Here is a 17,826-nt window from a genome sequence, read left to right on the forward strand (position 1 = left end):
TTTCATTGGCCCATCTGACTCTCTGCTGCCAACTTCTGCATTTATCTTCTGTTGAGATCCACTCCATTATCCATGCCCATTTCCTGCTCTTGATTTCAACTCGGATTTCATTACCTCATGTTTGCTGCCATCCCACCATACTCACTTCTGGTCTCTTAGGATTTCCCCCTACTATCATTTTCCTCTTCATAGCACCCTTTGCTGTCCACAATTTAACTTTGCCTTTCCGTGAGCCTCCAAGTTGGCGGTAGTGAGGTGCAACTGTTACGTTTTCCTCTCGAGGGGCGTTGGGATAATGTAGTCGCTGACGCCAAAATCGAACCTATGAACTTCTGCCTACTGTGACAGAACATGATTGCCGCGTTCAGCATATGAACTGTCAATTTAGTACACTGTGAACCGACACACAACAGACAGCATCACGAGCAACGCACCCGAGCACTTGATCTGGGAGAGGATCTGCCCGCCCTCGAAGCAGTGGTCGACCATGCGCAGGTTGGGCTTGATGCAACGCACAAAGTGGGTACCCGTCTGCTGGAGCTTCTGCATGAGTGCCTGCAGCTGGCTTCGGAACTTGCTGCCCACGCTGATGAAGCTCAGCTTGCCCTTGGACAGCGACGGCTTGCTGTCGCTCACATCGAACAGGCCCCGTAGGAAGCTGTTCTTGGTCTCTTGCATCAGACCTTCCAGCGAGGCATGCAGGGCATCATTGTTCTTCTCCACAAACTTGGCCTGAAACAGCAAGGAGCAACAAGTACAGTGAAAATGCATTAATTTAAACTCTTTAAGTTTTTTAAGCTTGCCAAGTACTTCAAGCTCTCCTAATAGGTACTTCAAGGTCTCTTAATACTTCAAGCTCTCTTACTACTTCAAGCTCTCTTAATACTTTCGGCTCACCTAGTAGCTCTCTATCTTCTGCTTTGGCTCTTTTCTGGAGCAGTTTGTCATCGTCATCACCATCATCATCCTGGCTACATCCACCGCAGAACAAAGACCTTGCACCTTGCATGCACTCCGATTAACCCTGTCCTGTAGCAGTTGCAGCCACCCTATCCAAATGAATTTCCCAATTTCATTCACCCACACGACTCTTTGCTACCCCCTATAATTTGCCCACTCTTGGAATCCACTCCCATCATCCCCAGAGGAGGTAAGCAAGTAAACATCCCCAAATAATAGCGACAATTACACCCGGCCAACATACCGTCTCATAGCAGACGGCGCCGGCAAAGTGCCGCACAAGAAAGCCCTCGTCATCGGTGATTTCTCGGTGGTCCCTGAGCTTGGACTTGCGAGGCACGGCCAGACGAAAGTGCTTTGGGTGCGTGCTGTGCAGCACCGAGGTGAAGTGGGTGTGACTTGATCGCGGCAGCTTGCTCTCCTCGTCCAGCAGGTCAAATATGCCCGTGCCCTTTCCTTCCAGCAGGTCTGAAATGGTTGCACACAGTGTTGCTTGCCACCCGTTCAATTCACAGCTGCTGCTTAACACACAAGACAAAGCAGGAAGGACACACTCACCAATGCAGTCCTGGTTGTCCACATACTCAATCTTCTTCACAGACAAGCCTTCCCTTTCATACAGGGCTTGCTCCTGAAACAGTCATTTTGTTTTAGCAACGATTACTAGGAAAGGCATGCCTAAAAAAAATACAGTCGACTCTCAACAATTCAAAAACCCAAAGGGGAGAGAGAATTTGAGGGCGAATCTTCATAATACACTTGATTCTGACGGTGGGAAATCGCCAGTACGCGCTATAATGAACTACCTAAGTGAACTAAAAATAAAGACAGCCTGCTCTGAACCTAAAGGAAAAATTCTAATATTTCATCACAACTGTCAAGCAGAATGAGATGTACAACAAAAACACTCTCTAAACTCGAAAAATACGAAAAAAATAAGAACCTCGAAGAGAAGCTGAGACAAATGTCAGTGACCAAATGACTTAAAGAAAATTCATGCAGGGCATCTTCACTACTTTAAAACATGAGTTGAGACCCTAGTTAAAAAAGAGCCGTTTGCATTAATATTTATCAGCATTCTATGCGCGCATGACCTTTACATACAGTTTCAGTTTACTGCTTGCAAGTTCATGCTTTTTGATGCACACCACAGTGCTGCTATGTGTTGCATGCCACCCAGCCCTTTTTCAATACAGTTTCAATCCTTGTCCTTTCATTCATCTCGAGAATGGTTTAAAAGCCATGACAATCACATTAGTACACTTACACAGCCTGACAACCTAGGAATAGCTATATAAACTGCAAGCAACCTGTAAATGTGAAAAACTTGAAGTTGCATTAGAATGCTCTTTGCAAAAAAAAAAAAAAAAATGGATTTCTGCTATAGCTTCTAGCAGGGAAGAAAATGCCCCCTGACAACACTACCAGTCCAGCACCATCAAAAGACGTTACATGCTCCTAATGCAGTCACAGTGTAATTAGGAAACCCAATTTTGGTCAATTGTGCAACCTACTATATGGTGTTGGTAGATAAAATGTGACAAATGTCTGCATTGACTAAATTTATGTTTGAAGAATTCTTCTGATAGCACACCCAAATTCACTAACCCCTAACAGACTTTTTTTCAAAATTTGCGCCAAAATGAGTGTCTGCTTAAAACAAACCACGCTCTTCACTGTGTGTTAAGTTGTTAAAGCGTTTCCTGAAAAAAATTTTGCCGCAGCAATCTTTGAAGATAGTCGTAGCAAAGAAGATGCTGCCAGAGGGATAATGTTAATGGAACACCAGCAGCCCATAGATTCAAAAACCAGAGATGCAGAACGAGAGGCATGTAACATCTACAAACACTTTAGTTCGGTGCAACCCACACTGTACCATATACTGTCAGTTCATGACATTTACTAGTATCAGAAATAAAAAAAAAAAAAAAAAAAATCACCTCTTTGAGAATCCTTTCGTTAAAGAACTGCTGCAGTTTCTCATTGCAGTAGTTGATACAGAACTGCTCAAAGCTGTTCACCTGAAAATATTCTGCAAAGAAACGTAATCCAGGTAAAATATTAAAATGGCTGTCTCAAAATTTTAAAACAGAAAACAAAGCCTCTGAACCATTTTAACAAGAATGCCATACATAACAGTAAAGCCGCCGCGGTGGCTCAGTGGCTATGGTGCTCGGCTGCTGACCCGAAAGACGCGGGTTCGATCCCGGCCGCGGCGGTTGAATTTCTTTGGAGGAGAAATTCTAGAGGCCCGTGTACTGTGCGATGTCAGTGCACGTTAAAGAACCCCAGGTGGTCGAAATTTCCGGAGCCCTCCACTACGGCGTCTCTCATAGCCTTAGTCGCTTTGGGACGTTAAACCCCATAAACCAAACCAAACCATAACAGTAAGAAATGCAAAAAAAATACTTTATGCTCATTCAAATAAGACAGTGAATTGTTGTGCCTTCATGCTTATGCTTCAGTAGAATCTCAATGACACAATCACTGCTGAAACGAATTTCAGCAGAAAATAAATTTGTAAAGTGCCTTCTTGACCAAAGCACACTGCGTACAATGTGCACAATTTTGGGTGACTTGAATGCTTTCTCACACCCACTATGGATGATACAAACACTGGAAACATCACCGCTTGCAGAAAGGTGGTGGGGAGGCTGTGACAGAGTTTGGATTTTGGCGGCAGCAGTGTGGCAAGCTACAGACAGGGCTCCACAATGCAACTGTAGAGTAAATGGGATGGCGTTGTCACGTGCTCTGAGCGCAACCATGGGCGCACTGTAGAAGAACGGTAGATTGGGCGAGTTGGTGTTCCATGGCGAAAGTACATATAAACAGCGCTAAACAGCGCGTCAGCGCCATGTTTGTCTCTCCTCTTCTAGTCCTGTCGTTTAGCGCTGTTTATATGTACTTTCGCCATGGAACACCAACTCGCCCAATCTACCGTTCTTCTACAGTTCATTTCTTGTACATAGGCATCTTTTATGTGTTTCAGCGCCGTGTTTGTCTCTCCTCTTCTAGTCCTGTCGTTTAGCGCTGTTTATATGTACTTTCGCCATGGGCGCACTGCCCGCACACTACCAACACCACAAGCACAGAGTGGTAGGGCATTACACACATATCACTAGCGCTGCAACTGTCAATCAAATAGTACACACCCACAAGCACCAAGTGATGGTATTCGTGGGCACGCACACAGTCATGCATTCAACTCTGCAAGCAATGACAATGTTTCCGAGTTCCTATCAGTGCATGTTATAGCTACCAGGATTCCTGTCAGTCTAAGAAATTTGTATAAATGCATTACCCATGGTGGAGAGTATTTATTTTGTTAATTTTTTGATGACATGAATATCTTTGCGCACTAAGAGATCTGCATCACAGGGATTCCGCTGTATCTAAATAATTGAAATATCGAGAGATAGAACTAAACACAAACATTAAACAGTGTGTGTCTATATGATGAGCAGCACCAGGGGGAGGGTGTTCACTTCAGATGCCAACGACAATGGCCAAAGAAAATAAATTTAAAATAAAACAAAACCAATTGCACACAATTTTTTCATGATCCACTTTTGTAACACTGAGTGACATGCAATCACTACAAAGCGTACTCTGCATGTTTTGCTTCATCCTGCAACAGATCACTGACCACACAATGCAGGAAAACGGGCAAATGCTTAGACACATTTTTCATCAGTCATTAAGACTAAGCCAAACAAAATGTAATGCATGGGAGAAAGAGAGAAAGCAAGAACTGAAAAAAAAAAGAATAGAAAAGAAGACAAGGTAATGCCTACCAAATCCAGCAATGTCAAGCACACCAATGTAGTGGGACGATGAACTGAACGGAATGCTCTGGTTAATGCGCTGCACAATGAAGTCAAACAGCCTAGAGTAGACAGCCTTGGCCAAGGCATCACGTGCATTGTTCGCCTCGTAGGCCTTCAGTGGCACCCTGGGGCAAGGGGTAGGGAGGGGGGGGATCACACCAGTGGACATGCAACAACACAAGTGAAACTTGCATCAGTCACCATCACAGCACTCACTCGACAAGCGTGACAACGAATCTGCACAATGCGTCATGCACACTGCAAGTAGAACAGACAACAATGTCTGGTACAAACTAAACCATGCAGCACCGCTGTGCTCGCTTCCAGCTTGCACTGAATCATCAACCTCACATGCAAACAATTCAATGCACAATTCTTGCCGATTAAACAGTCTGGAAGCTGGGGACAGGCCACTGTAAAAAAAAACGTTTACGTGCCAGGCGGAAAATGAACCAAAACTGCACTTTCACACCAAGAGGTCGAGGAGAACAGTTTTTTTTGGGAAGTTGGCTCATATCGAATGGAACAAGCTGCAGAGTGAACAAAAATATGGACGAAAGAAGAGCACACTGCACTAGTGATCGTCACTGTGTGTTCTTGTGTCCACACCTCTGTTCTCACTGTGGCTTGTTCCAGTAAATGCCGGTTCTCACACGAGTGCCTCCATTGCAGTGAAATCATTCTTCGTTACCAACACTGGCTGGTAAAGGGAGGTACAAGCAGGTCTATGTGAATACTGTGTAAAAAGCAGCCATATCAAAGGCATGCAATGTGATTAATACCATAAAAAGATCCCTCTTTTATGTGCAAGAATATGAAAACAAAAAAAAAAAAACAAAGAAGGTTGGTCAGGTGATAAAACCACACACACAACAGTGATCAACCTAGCATCCATTCACAAAGCTCACAGGTTAATCTTTCTGCCAGTACTTCCATCCATCCAGAGAGATCCCGGATCATAATGCCTTGCCCAGCATTGATAAACCTCCGAATTCATGTAGAGCACACAGGCTCGGCACACGAAGTCGCTGCTTACATGTAGATGGTGCCCTTGAGGCCCCCCTTGCTGGTCTGCATCACACGACTCAGCAAACTCTGGCGCAGCTCGTCTGGATCAACGCCCATCAGTGCAGCAGCAACCCGCAGTGACTGCTCCGATTCGGGGGTCACGCGGCTGCCCCCACGACTGTCGTCGGGGCTCTCCTCAAAGGTCACGTTGCCCAGGTGCAGCACAGTGGCCACTGACACATAGATGTTGAGCCGCTCCTCGTCTGTCAGGCCTGCACACCACACACACACAGAGTACGACAGTTTTACACAGCTAGGGACGAACAAGAGGTTGTTTCCTACTGGCAGTTCTAGCCATGCAGATGACTGCTGGTGGCTGCCCAGCCTTGAGGACTGCCTATTGAGTTCATTTGGAAAACCAGTGAGTGTGAAATTTGTAGCATATCCTTACTGGAGCATGCCAGCTACCTAGATGGTTACATCCAACAGGAATCTGTGTTTGCACCAAGTCTGGCCCTTCACCTCACGTCACTCACTGTGCATTCGAATATGATGCCAAGCAGCAGTATAGATTTCTAAAGAGGCTTGAAGAAAGCTGAGTTATCTTCCTTGTGCAAGTTTAAACCAGCCACATTAGTACTACTGTTACATTGTTTCTCACATGCTACAAGTCATACAACACGAGCCGATTTAAGACTGATCTTTATTCAGACTACTCAACTGGGCAGGTTTTAAATGAGAACTAGAATTGCTGAGTTGCTCCAGGACCTCAAGAATGCTGTTGAGGATCTGTCAGAAACACTACCTTTGAGAAAAATCACCACGGCACTACATTGCCATATTTGCTTGAACACAACCCATTTTTTTACTAATAATAAAGTAAACTGTCATCTTTTGCATGCCAATTATATCAATATTACCGAACAATTTAATTATTCCTTCCTGCTCTGTGCTGGCAAAAGCAACACTTGTGCTGCAGTCATGGTGACACTACATCCGGGTAGATACAGCACAATGTTGTGGTCATCGAAAGCAGTGCTGAAACAAGCACACCTAGCCTTGCTTGTCAGCGGCTACGAACAGGCCAATAACCACTGCACCTTGCCTATTGAGCAGCACTTTGTGGCTCTTCACAGAATAAGCCTTTTTTTTTTTTTTTACGAACCCCAGCTTTCCATTACCACAGAGCCATTGTTTGCATGCAGATAACATAAAATGGCAGACACACACAGAAAAAGAAAGGTTTGGTTTGGTTTATGGGGTTTAACGTCCCAAAGCGACTAAGGCTATGAGAGACGCCGTAGTGGAGGGCTCCGGAAATTTCGACCACCTGGGGTTCTTTAACGTGCACTGACATCGCACAGTACACGGGCCTCTAGAATTTCTCCTCCAAAGAAATTCTAGCCGCCGCGGCCGGGATCAAACCCGCGTCTTTTGGGTCAGCAGCCGAGCACCATAACCGCTGAGCCACCGCGGCAGCAGAAAAAGAAAGAGAGAGAGAGAGAGAGAGACATGCAATATGAGCGCACCCATCAACTGCAGGGCTCGATCCAGGTTTGAGAAATCCTTGGCGTCATCAATGACTGGGTCACGGAGCGGTCCTTTGCTTTGGTGCTCCTTAGACCGAGAGTTGTTCTTCAGAAGCTTCTCGGACTCAGCGGAGCAGAAATACTGAGTGCAGCCATGGCGCAGGTACTGAAACAGAATGACGACGAAAGAGATATAGTGCACACAGGTCTCTTTCCCCTATCAAGGCAACACACTGCACGCACTGGAATTCCTCAAATGCCCACGAAATGCAACTTATCTCACACCACTGGCCCAATTCATATGAGAGCCTTAGTCACAGTTGAAACAGTTGAAACATAATATATTTTATCATGCATATAATACACATCAGCTATGTGTAGGCATGATGCAGTAATCCATGCCACATAAGCATCAATTTATCCAGTCAAAATATACGCCAAATGGGCAAACATTGTTTACCTAGTCTTCGTATAAAACATTAAAACAGCACTACAAAACTATCCTCTTTTGTCCTGACATGCGTTCCAGAACGCAGAAGAAAGCTATGATAATAATTAATAGTAACCGGTAATGAGAAAATTAAAGGCACAGCAACCGCCTCACTCAGGACGGGAGCTGCTGCCAAGGCTAAAGTTGGCAGTCCAGTTTTACCAAGGCTCATATTTAAACATCATCTAATTCAAATATCTTCAATGACCTTAACTCCTTCCTTACTGAGGGAAAATGGGCAACTTTAAGGTGGCGTGTGTAAAGAATATTCACCCATAAATTTTTTAATTTTGCTTTATCTCAGCATATCACAGCGCAGCTAATCCAGTTCTCTTTCTAATGACATAAAAACAAAACTGCATATGCACTGCTCTCGAAGAAAAGAAATCTTTGGAAATGTTCGAGACACAAAAATTCACAAAAATAGTAATTTCATTCAGTCCAAAAATAGAAGAATAAAAATTTAGAACATTCACTGTACGTGTTGGTACTATCTCAGAAACGAATATTCAGTTACAGAACTCTTTACGCTAAGCTTTTCAAATAGCAAACAACAAAAAAATACATTTACTTGCGCGAAGCATTTAGGGCTACTTTGCAAAGCAGTGCCAAGGTAGACTCGTAGCAGTCTTGAAGATAACTCTATCCACTACACTGCTGGTGGCACGAAATCATTCAGAACATGAATGGTACCTTAAGAGAGACTTGGAAAGCAATAAATCTCCTTCGGCAACGGCAAAAGTGAAAGTTACAGATGGGCGCCTATCGATTGTCTGGGCTGGGCGAAGCAGTCATCTCCGTCTGAACTAAAACCGGACGAATTAATGTCATATTTTCCCACAAAGCTGTTAATTGCATCTACAAAGTCAAATGACGCTGCGAAATCGTGAGAACACTGCCGTTGCTGAGCAGGGTTTGTGCAGGACAAGGACACCACTTTAGGTGCGATGCTGATGTAGTCCTTTTTCAACATACTAGATGGCGTTGCTTGTCCAGAAGCAGCCTGGGCCACACAGAATAAGCCATTTCATGCCATCATTCAAACTGAACAGTTCCAACAGGGGCATTAAGGAAAGAGTTAATGATTATGAAGTGAGCAACTACAGCAACAACCGCAGAGGAGACAGCCAGCTGAACCGAATTTACAAAGCTCCGTCCCCGCTCACAGAGGATAAGGACGAAGAAAGCAAAAAGAGGAAGAGAATACCTAGAGTACAACAGAGGCAGAAAAACAATAGGCTGATGAACACCCAGCAAACTGCTCTGAAGGGTCAAGTCTTTTTCTGGGTCCCAAACATATTCATGACACTACTTACCTTTACACATTCCTTCAGGCAAGACAGCAGTTGGGATGCAACAAATATGAGAGCCTAAACCTGAGAGGAGACGCAAATGACCAGGAAGCAATCCGAAGGGGGCCACACTCACATGGAAGTCGTCAGGGCTGGTGATCCTGAGCTGCTGCCGCAGCTCATTGGGTGCGCCAGCGCAGAGCTGGTAGAAGATGTGGTAGTTGCGCTCGCCCTTGCTCTGACCACAGATGCGGGACTTCTCCAGCAGGTAGTGCGATATGAAGCCTCCCACCACACTGCACTGCGATGCAACAGAACACTCGCTAGGCACATTGCAAACTGCACACAGGACAGAACACTCCACTGTTTTGACAGTACAGTGAACCCTCGATAATTCGAACTCTAAGGGCAGCGAAAATTTGTTCAAATCATGCGAGGTTAGAATGGTTTAGAATGGTTTAGTTTGGTTTATGGGGTTTAACGTTACCAAAGCGACTCAGGCTATGAGAGACGCCGTAGTGAAGGGCTCCAGAAATTCTGACCACCTGGGGTTCTTTAACGTGCACTGACATCGCACAGTACACGGGCCTCTAGAATTTCTCCTCCAAAGAAATTCTAGCCACCGCGGCCGGGATCGAACCCGCGTCTTTTGGGTCAGCAGCCGAGCACCATAACCACTGAGCCACCGCGGCGGCGCGGGGTTAGAATGAACAGAAGCCTTTTGACGTTGATAGTATGAATAAACTAGCTGTTCTAACTGAAGAAGTTTGAATTAACGAGGGTTAACTGTAGAATGTAAGCCTTCATTCTGAGCAGTATATAGTGAATGACAGTAACCTCACAGCATGCCATGCAAATGCAAAATATTTTGCCATGGCAGTGCTAGCAGCTTGCATACACGAAGGAAAAAGGAAAACTGTGCCAATTCCAGAGTCAGAAGCCCATTTAGCAAGTGCAGTGGTTTGGAATGGTCAGTTATTCGCAGTTACAGAAAAACCGCACAGAACATGAAACTAAAAAAAGAAAGAAAGAAAATGACAAACAAAAACGGTGACTTATGAGTGAGTCTATATTTCAAGGGTCTTTATTACGATGAAAAACAAAGAATTACAAGCACCAAACAACCGACCAACTAACCAACCACATCATGGGGTGAAATCCTCACACTGACCTTTCAGATATGCCAGCTCCTGCTTTTTTTTGTTCCACAAATTGCGTTGTTTTTCTGTTACTATGCATTCAGCGACATTCCAGCTACCAGTGCCAATAAAAGAATGTGCACAGCTGCAGGGTAGTGCAAGCCAAAGTTAAAGGCTAAACACAGCAGTGCACTCGCCATCTGATGTTGTGCTCGTCCAATAGATTCCAGCAAGCAACACAAAAGTATTCCTGTAGTTTAGTAGCAAACACCCCCAATACATGGCACCACACTATCACTTCAAAGCAAATTCAAAACTGCAGAATGGTTGTAAATGAGTCACAGAAGCAATAGTGAAGGAAAGATCACTGCATAATTTTCAGATCATGCCATATCACCTGAACCATGCATTTAGAACACCAGGATATTATTTCCAACTAAATAATTGAACAGTGTAATACCTCCGTCGCACAGGCAGTCTCAATGCCCATTGAGTCAAGAAAATTCCAAGGGCCATACAGATGCACCACTGCCAAACAGCCAATTTTAATGATCATTGAGTAGTGAGCATGCAATCCGAAAAACGGCACTAAGTGTAGCAAGAGAGTAAAAATTCAAAGTGAAGCATAACAAAACGAGCCGACTTTTTAAGTAAGCGCTATTTTTAATTGAAAGTTTGTTCGGCAAAAGCTATTCAAATACTTCACAATTTGCTACAGTCCACAGACAGCGATGGTGGGAAAACTGTTGGCAACGACGCAAGCTCCATTTCAGAAACATTCGTTTTTTTGGTCGGTGAAGCTGGCACATATTGGTGACAGTCTTTGTAACATTCACGGCTCTGGGGCACTTCTTGGCTTCAGTTGTCTCAAAGCGCACTAAGAAGTGAAAACGAGCAAAATGCAGCAGCATGCATCAAAGAACAGAGTCTGCTTGTTTACATTTGACCACCGGACAGTATGAGGAGTTGTCATTTTTACTACCGAAGTTTATGACCTAGTTCTACAGTTTAAAATTTTGCATTAAATCAGAAAGATTTTTTTGTCTGTTTCGAGCTTTTATGTCATTTTTTTCAACATATTGTAACGTACTTGTTGACGAAGGGGGGCTTTAATAACAAGTGCGAAGACAGACAAGGCCACGCAAGCTGGGGCAGCAAGGGCGACAGATTCCACACGGCGCGAGCCCTTCTTCATCGTCGTCAGCAGCTATGCGCCACCTGGCAATGCTAGGTGGCATTATTCCCCCCCTTATAAAAAAAGAGCGCTGTCGACGAAACAAAAAATAAACAAGAAACGAGCAAAGTTCCGCAAGTGAACCGTTCCAAGACATCAACACGTCTGCGTCACCGAGTATAGTACGGCTTAAGCCGTACAACGTGCACAATGTCAGAGCTGGGCTGTCGGCGTCGGGGTTGCGCAACACCGTCCGGAACCACTTCATAGTTTACGTCACTCACACGCCGGATCACTCTGTAAGGGCCAAAATAGCGGCAGAGCAGTTTCTCGCACAAGCCTTGGCGACGGACAGGAGTCCATACCCAGACTTGGTCACCGGGTTTGTAGTCAACCTGTCGGTGGCGAAGGTTGTAACGGCGCGCGTCGGTGCTCTGCTGTTGCCCGATGTGCACACGGGCCAGCTGACGGGCTTCTTCAGCACGTTGGGCAAATTGTTGGGCGTCTGGGTCGAGTTGGTCATCCTCTGGGCACGGAAGCATGGCATCAAGCATGCTCTGAACTTCACGTCCGTACACAAGGCGGAACGGTGTAAAGCGCGTAGTTTCCTGCAGGGCGGTGTTATAGGCGAAGGTGACATACGGCAGGACCTCATCCCAAGTTTTGTGCTGGACATCTACGTACATAGACAACATGTCCGAGAGGGTCCTGTTCAATCTTTCGGTCAAGCCATTGCTCTGCGGATGGTAGGCTGTGGTCTTGCGGTGCGTTGTGCAGCTCAGCCGAAAGATGTGGTCGATTAGCTGCGCTGTAAACGCCGTCCCCATGTCGGTAATGACGTGCGATGGGGCGCCGTGTCGCAAGACGATGTTGTGCATGAAAAACTCCGCGACTTCGGAAGCTGTGCCACGAGGGATCGCCTTGGTCTCGGCGTAGCGAGTCAAATAGTCGGTAGCAACTATGATCCACTTATTGCCGGCGTGCGACAAAGGGAAAGGGCCAAGGAGGTCCATACCGATCTGGTCGAACGGAGCGCGAGGGGCTGTAACGGGCTTGAGAAAACCCGCCGGCTTAAGTGGTGGCGTTTTCGGGCGCTGGCATTCTCGGCAGCTTTTAACGTAGCGTTTGACATCATCAGAAAGTCCAGGCCAGTAGTACATGTTCCGCACTCTGGCGAGCGTACGTGAAAAGCCCAAGTGGCCAGATGTGGGCTCATCGTGGCAGGCGAAAAGAACGTCAGCTCGGAGATCGGCTGGAATGACCAGAAGGTAAGGTCTATCGTTGCCTCTCGAGTTCTTCTTGTACAAGAGGCCTTGCCGCAAACAGAAGGAGCCAAGACGTCGAGAGAAGTGGCGAGGTATAGCCGTATCGCTACCTTCAAGGCCGTCAATGAGAGGGCGAAGTTCCGAGTCCGCCCTCTGCCGGGTCAGTAGGTCGGAGGCGGTGAGCGTACCAAGGAATCCGCTGTCGTCATCGGGCGCTGCGTCGCCAGGATCAACTGGTGCGCGCAACAGTGTGTCGGCATCTTCGTGTCTGCGGCCGGACTTGTAGACAATAGTGATGTCAAATTCCTGGAGCCGTAAGCTCCAGCGTGCCAGGCGTCCAGATGGGTCTCGCAAATTTGCCAGCCAGCATAGGCAGTGGTGATCGGTTACGACTTTGAATGGGCGGCCGTATAGATAAGGGCGAAACTTCATGGTGGCCCACACCACCGCAAGACATTCTTTTTCAGACGTGGAGTAATTGCTCTCGGCGCGGGAGAGAGTACGGCTAGCATAGGCGATAACCCTCTCAAGGCCCTCTTGGTGTTGAACAAGGACAGCTCCAAGACCGATGTTACTGGCGTCGGTGTGAACCTCGGTATCGGCATCTTCGTCGAAGTGCGCAAGAACGGGAGATGTTTGAAGGCGCTGGCGGAGCGTAGAGAAAGCGGTCTGTTGCTCAGAGGTCCAGACAAAGGAGGTGGTATTCCTGGTGAGACGCGTCAACGGCTCGGCAATCGTGGAAAAGTCCGCAATAAAGCGCCGATAGTACGCACAGAGACCCAGGAAGCGCTGGACAGCTTTCTTGTCGGTTGGAACGGGAAAGCGCGCGACGGCGGCAGTCTTTTCGGGGTCTGGCCGCACTCCCTCAGCGCTCACAACGTGACCCAGAAATTTGAGCTCTTCGTAACTGGAATGACACTTCTGGGGCTTCAGGGTAAGGTCAGCCGAGCGGAGAGCGTCGAGGACAGCCCGCAGGCGCTGGAGATGTTGATCAAACGTTTCCGAAAAAACGACGACGTCGTCCAAGTAGACAAGACAGCTTTGCCACTTGAGGCCTGTGAGGACGGTGTCCATCATCCTTTGAAACGTAGCCGGGGCGGAGCACAAACCGAAAGGAAGCACTTTGAATTCATAGAGGCCATCTGGAGTCACAAAAGCGGTTTTTTCGCGGTCCCGTTCATCTACTTCAATTTGCCAATAACCGCTCTTCAAGTCAATAGATGAGAAGTACTTAGCGCGCCGTAATCTATCCAGCGAATCGTCAATGCGCGGCAACGGGTAGACGTCCTTTTTGGTCACACTGTTCAGTTTGCGATAGTCGACACAAAACCGGAGAGTGCCATCCTTCTTCCTAACGAGGACGACAGGCGAAGACCACGGGCTTTGGGAAGGTTGAACAACGCCATCATCAAGCATTTCCTGAACCTGGGTTTGAATAACTGCCCGTTCTTTAGCAGAAACACGGTAAGGCTGCTGTCGTATAGGGCGAGCGTCGTCATAGGTGATGATGCGGTGCTGCGTGATGGGTGTTTGACGAACCTTCGAGGAAGAAGCGAAGCACGGCTTGTATTCCTTCAGCAGAAGCTCCAAAGCCAGTCGTTGTTCCCGAGGCAGGTGGCAGTTTATGTCGACGTTTTCAAGGGAGGGCTCGTCAGTGCCGGCTGCCGCGGAAGCAAAACAAACAGGAGTATCGATAAAAGGTTCAGCAGAAGCAATAGCGGTTCCTGCAAAAAGATGTCGGTACTCATTAGAAAAATTTGTGACCAGCACCGCAGACCGGCCACTACGAAGCGTTAATAGACTGCGAGCGGCACAGATGCCTTGAGTAAGCAGGAGTGAACAGTTAGCCTCGGCGACTGCTTCTGCGTCATGCAAGTCGTTGCAGGCGACTTCAACCAAAACACTGCTCCGTGGCGGCAACGTGACACTGTCAGCAGAAACACGAAGGGCGGCACTGCGGTGGCAAGAGTCGGCGAGGTGGGTGGCTTGACTGGTCGAAAAGCTGATGATTCGGTGGCGGAGGTCGATCACAGCACCATACTCCCGCAGGAAGTCAATGCCGATAATGAGATCGCGGGAGCAATTGCACAGAACTACACAACTGATGACGAACGTAGATCCATGAATCTGAACGCGAGCCGTGCAAATGCCCTTTGGGGTAACGAGATGACCACCGGCTGTACGAAGATGCACCACAGAACATGGAGTAAGCACTTTTTTCAGAAGAGTCGCCAATTTATCACTGATAATTGAATAGTCGGCCCCGGTGTCCACTAATGCACTGACTCTGTGACCGTCGAGAAGAACAGGTATGTCCAAAGAAACGGGGCTGTCTAGGTCGGATGACGGTGCCATCTGTTCACGGTCGGAACGTAGCGGCGGCGACGGGAGGTCTTCAGCGCAGCGACTCCCAGCGACCTCGCCCCCGAAGGTCGCCGGTCTCAGTTTTCCCGACGAGGGCTGGGCGAGCGACCCTGTGGTGCTCGCGAGGAGCTGTGGGGGTTCGGGGAAGAGCGCCTCGGAGACGATGAGCGCGGCTGATGCGGCGTGCGGGCTGAAATTCGCTGTTCCGCTAGGAAATCTTCAATGGCAGGGGGCCGATGGCCAAACCGGGGTCTGGGTGAATCGGCTCGAAAGCCCTGCAGACCGAGACGTCGATAAGAGCAGTTACGGTAGAGATGTCCTGGTTCTCCGCAGTGAAAGCAGAGTGGCCGGTTATCAGGTGTGCGCCAGATATCGGCCTTCCGCAAGGGCGCTCGGCGATCGTCGAAATACTGCACTGGTGGCACGGAGGACCGCGGCTCAGGAGGCGTTACCGGAAACGGTGGTGGCGAAACCGCAGCCGGGCGCCTCGCAATTTCAGCATAGGTGGGGCGGTGACATTCTCCTGGTAGAGGAGGTGTTTCGACAGCAGGAGCCCTGAACGCCTGTTGCACTTCCTCGCGAACAAGAGCAGAAATCGAACCTAGCGCTGGCTGCGAAGGGCTGCAAAATTTCAGGACCTCTTCACGCACGATGGTGCGAATCAGTTCACGCAGATCGTCAGGGTGGCTCCCGGAGGTAGCAAACGATGCGGTGACAGCAGCAGCATGCACGGGCCGGTCGTAGGTCGCAGAACGTTGTTGCAGCACCTTTTCCATCGTTGTGGCCTCTGTAAGGAATGCAGCAACGGTCGATGGTGGGCTGCGCACGAGGCCTGCGAAAAGCTGCTCTTTGACGCCACGCATCAAATGCCGGAGTTTCTTGTCTTCCGGCATGGCCGGGTCAGCTCTTCTGAATAGGCGCGTCATGTCCTCGACGTACATCTGGACAGTTTCGTTCGGCAGCTGGATGCGAGATTGTAGTGCACGCTCAGCTCGTTCACGACGATCAGCGCTTGTGTAGGCCTCCAGCAGCCGACGACGGAACTCATGCCACGAGATTAAAACGTCCTCTCGGTTCTCAAACCAGGTGCGAGCACCATCCTCGAGGCTGAAGTAAACGTTCCGGAGTTTGGCTGCGTCGTCCCATTGGTTAAACGCAGCTACGCGCTCAAAATGAAGGAGCCAGTCCTCCACATCCTCAAAAAGTTCCCCACGGAACGTCTTGGGAATCCGCGGAGTCTGCAGGGTGTAGTGAGATGGCGCGGCAGCGGCAGTTTGCAGAGGAGAAGGAGCGGCTGTCTCCATGGCGCCGCTCTCTACTAGTCCTACCTCCGGAGGCAGTCCCTGGATCCTCCGACTGAAGCGGTGTACCGGGGTGTCGAGTGGTACAGGGCTGGCGCGACGGCTGCCTGGAGGGGTCTCTTGCATGGGTTCACGGGTACCCGGCACACTCCACCAAACTGTAACGTACTTGTTGACGAAGGGGGGCTTTAATAACAAGTGCGAAGACAGACAAGGCCACGCAAGCTGGGCAATATGGTGAGTGTGAGGGTGTTCTCAATGGCCCTTGAAATTCCAATGTATCGAGTTCAAAAACTGTCATCAAAAGCCGCCGTGGGGCACCGATAATCCCCACTGAGTTCGATGTCCATTGACTCAACAGGAATTGAAACATCCTCTGTGACAGGAGTAGAACAGCATTTTGTGGACAGAGAACAACAATGTTATCAGTAGAAAAACAGGATGTAAAGCAGCTAACAGTATCGACCTAGCAGTACTTTTCATCATCATCTTAAGAGGACACCAAGTACAAGCATGGAATCAGTGCAAGCGGCACATACCTTGTTGTTGAAATGAATCTCAATGAATTTGCCAAAACGACTGCTGTTATTGTTTCGCATCGTCTTGGCATTTCCGAACGCCTCCAACACTGGGTTGGCTGGAACAGACCACAAAAGCCATCAGTGAACACACTGTGTACATTTAGCAGAATTTCTTGGCCCCAGCTATATGTTGCCAGCACACATAAGTGCCGACTTGTGAGTTTCAATCTTCAGCCCTTTCCCCTTTTGCTTGAAGCTCGGCCTGCCTAGACCATAAAGCAAGCGACGCCCTTTTAGCACCTACACCTGCACTCAGGTTCTGGGGTCAAAGAGCTATTGACACCTCTATAAGCTAGCACCTCTTACACTGGTTACACCATCAAAACAGGGAAGTCAGCACAGCAAATTCTAAAGACAGGTCACTATCAAGAACAGAGAGCTGTGGCATTGTGGCCTTCATAAAAGGGCAGAGAAGAAAGGGCAACATAGAAGTTACTAGATTGGCATAGTTAGTAGATTGCCAATCTACTCTGAAATCTGTGGTGTGAAGTAAGCGAGATTCAGGCTAAATATGATACCATGATTTCGAGACCACAACTTTTAGCATTCAAATTAATTCATTCTAGAATCATATAATGCCCAGCAATGTGACCTGGACATTCATGCCGCCAATATAATAACTTGTAGTTAGTATGTTCTACCTACCAACGGAAAGCAGCAGGGCACTTATAATGCTGTTACCTGCTCACTGCACTGGCTCAGTTCCAACACATATGAAGTAATAGCACTGTAAAACCAGTGCTATTATTTAATGACTACTAGGTGATCTTCCCGACCTAGAGAGGACGCCTCAAATACTATAGTATGGCGACATTACGAAGAGCTCCTCCTGTACGCAGCCTAGACAGAATCACACTAGTTTGAAAATTCTGCAGTACACTCAAGCTTTCTTC

General features: G+C 47.8%; 1 protein-coding gene across 2 annotated transcripts in view; it reads right to left on the reverse strand.

Moving 5' to 3' along the window:
- The window catches only part of jar (Myosin heavy chain 95F jaguar), a 47,245-nt gene that overhangs the window by 14,744 nt on the left and 14,675 nt on the right, over positions 1-17,826 (reverse strand). For both annotated transcript variants that reach the window (XM_089570463.1, XM_089570462.1), the window contains exons 7-15: positions 16,892-16,989; positions 9,246-9,410; positions 7,328-7,493; positions 5,827-6,070; positions 4,758-4,915; positions 2,901-2,992; positions 1,519-1,591; positions 1,205-1,428; positions 435-732 (exon numbers count right to left, since the gene is read on the reverse strand). In XM_089570463.1, coding sequence (XP_089426589.1) covers positions 435-732; positions 1,205-1,428; positions 1,519-1,591; positions 2,901-2,992; positions 4,758-4,915; positions 5,827-6,070; positions 7,328-7,493; positions 9,246-9,410; positions 16,892-16,989 — 1,518 coding nt within the window. The remainder of the gene's footprint in view (positions 1-434; positions 733-1,204; positions 1,429-1,518; positions 1,592-2,900; positions 2,993-4,757; positions 4,916-5,826; positions 6,071-7,327; positions 7,494-9,245; positions 9,411-16,891; positions 16,990-17,826) is intronic.

This window comes from Amblyomma mixtum, chromosome 2, assembly GCF_055824585.1.
Source record: "Amblyomma mixtum isolate Tamu chromosome 2, ASM5582458v1, whole genome shotgun sequence".
NCBI lineage: Eukaryota > Metazoa > Arthropoda > Arachnida > Ixodida > Ixodidae > Amblyomma > Amblyomma mixtum.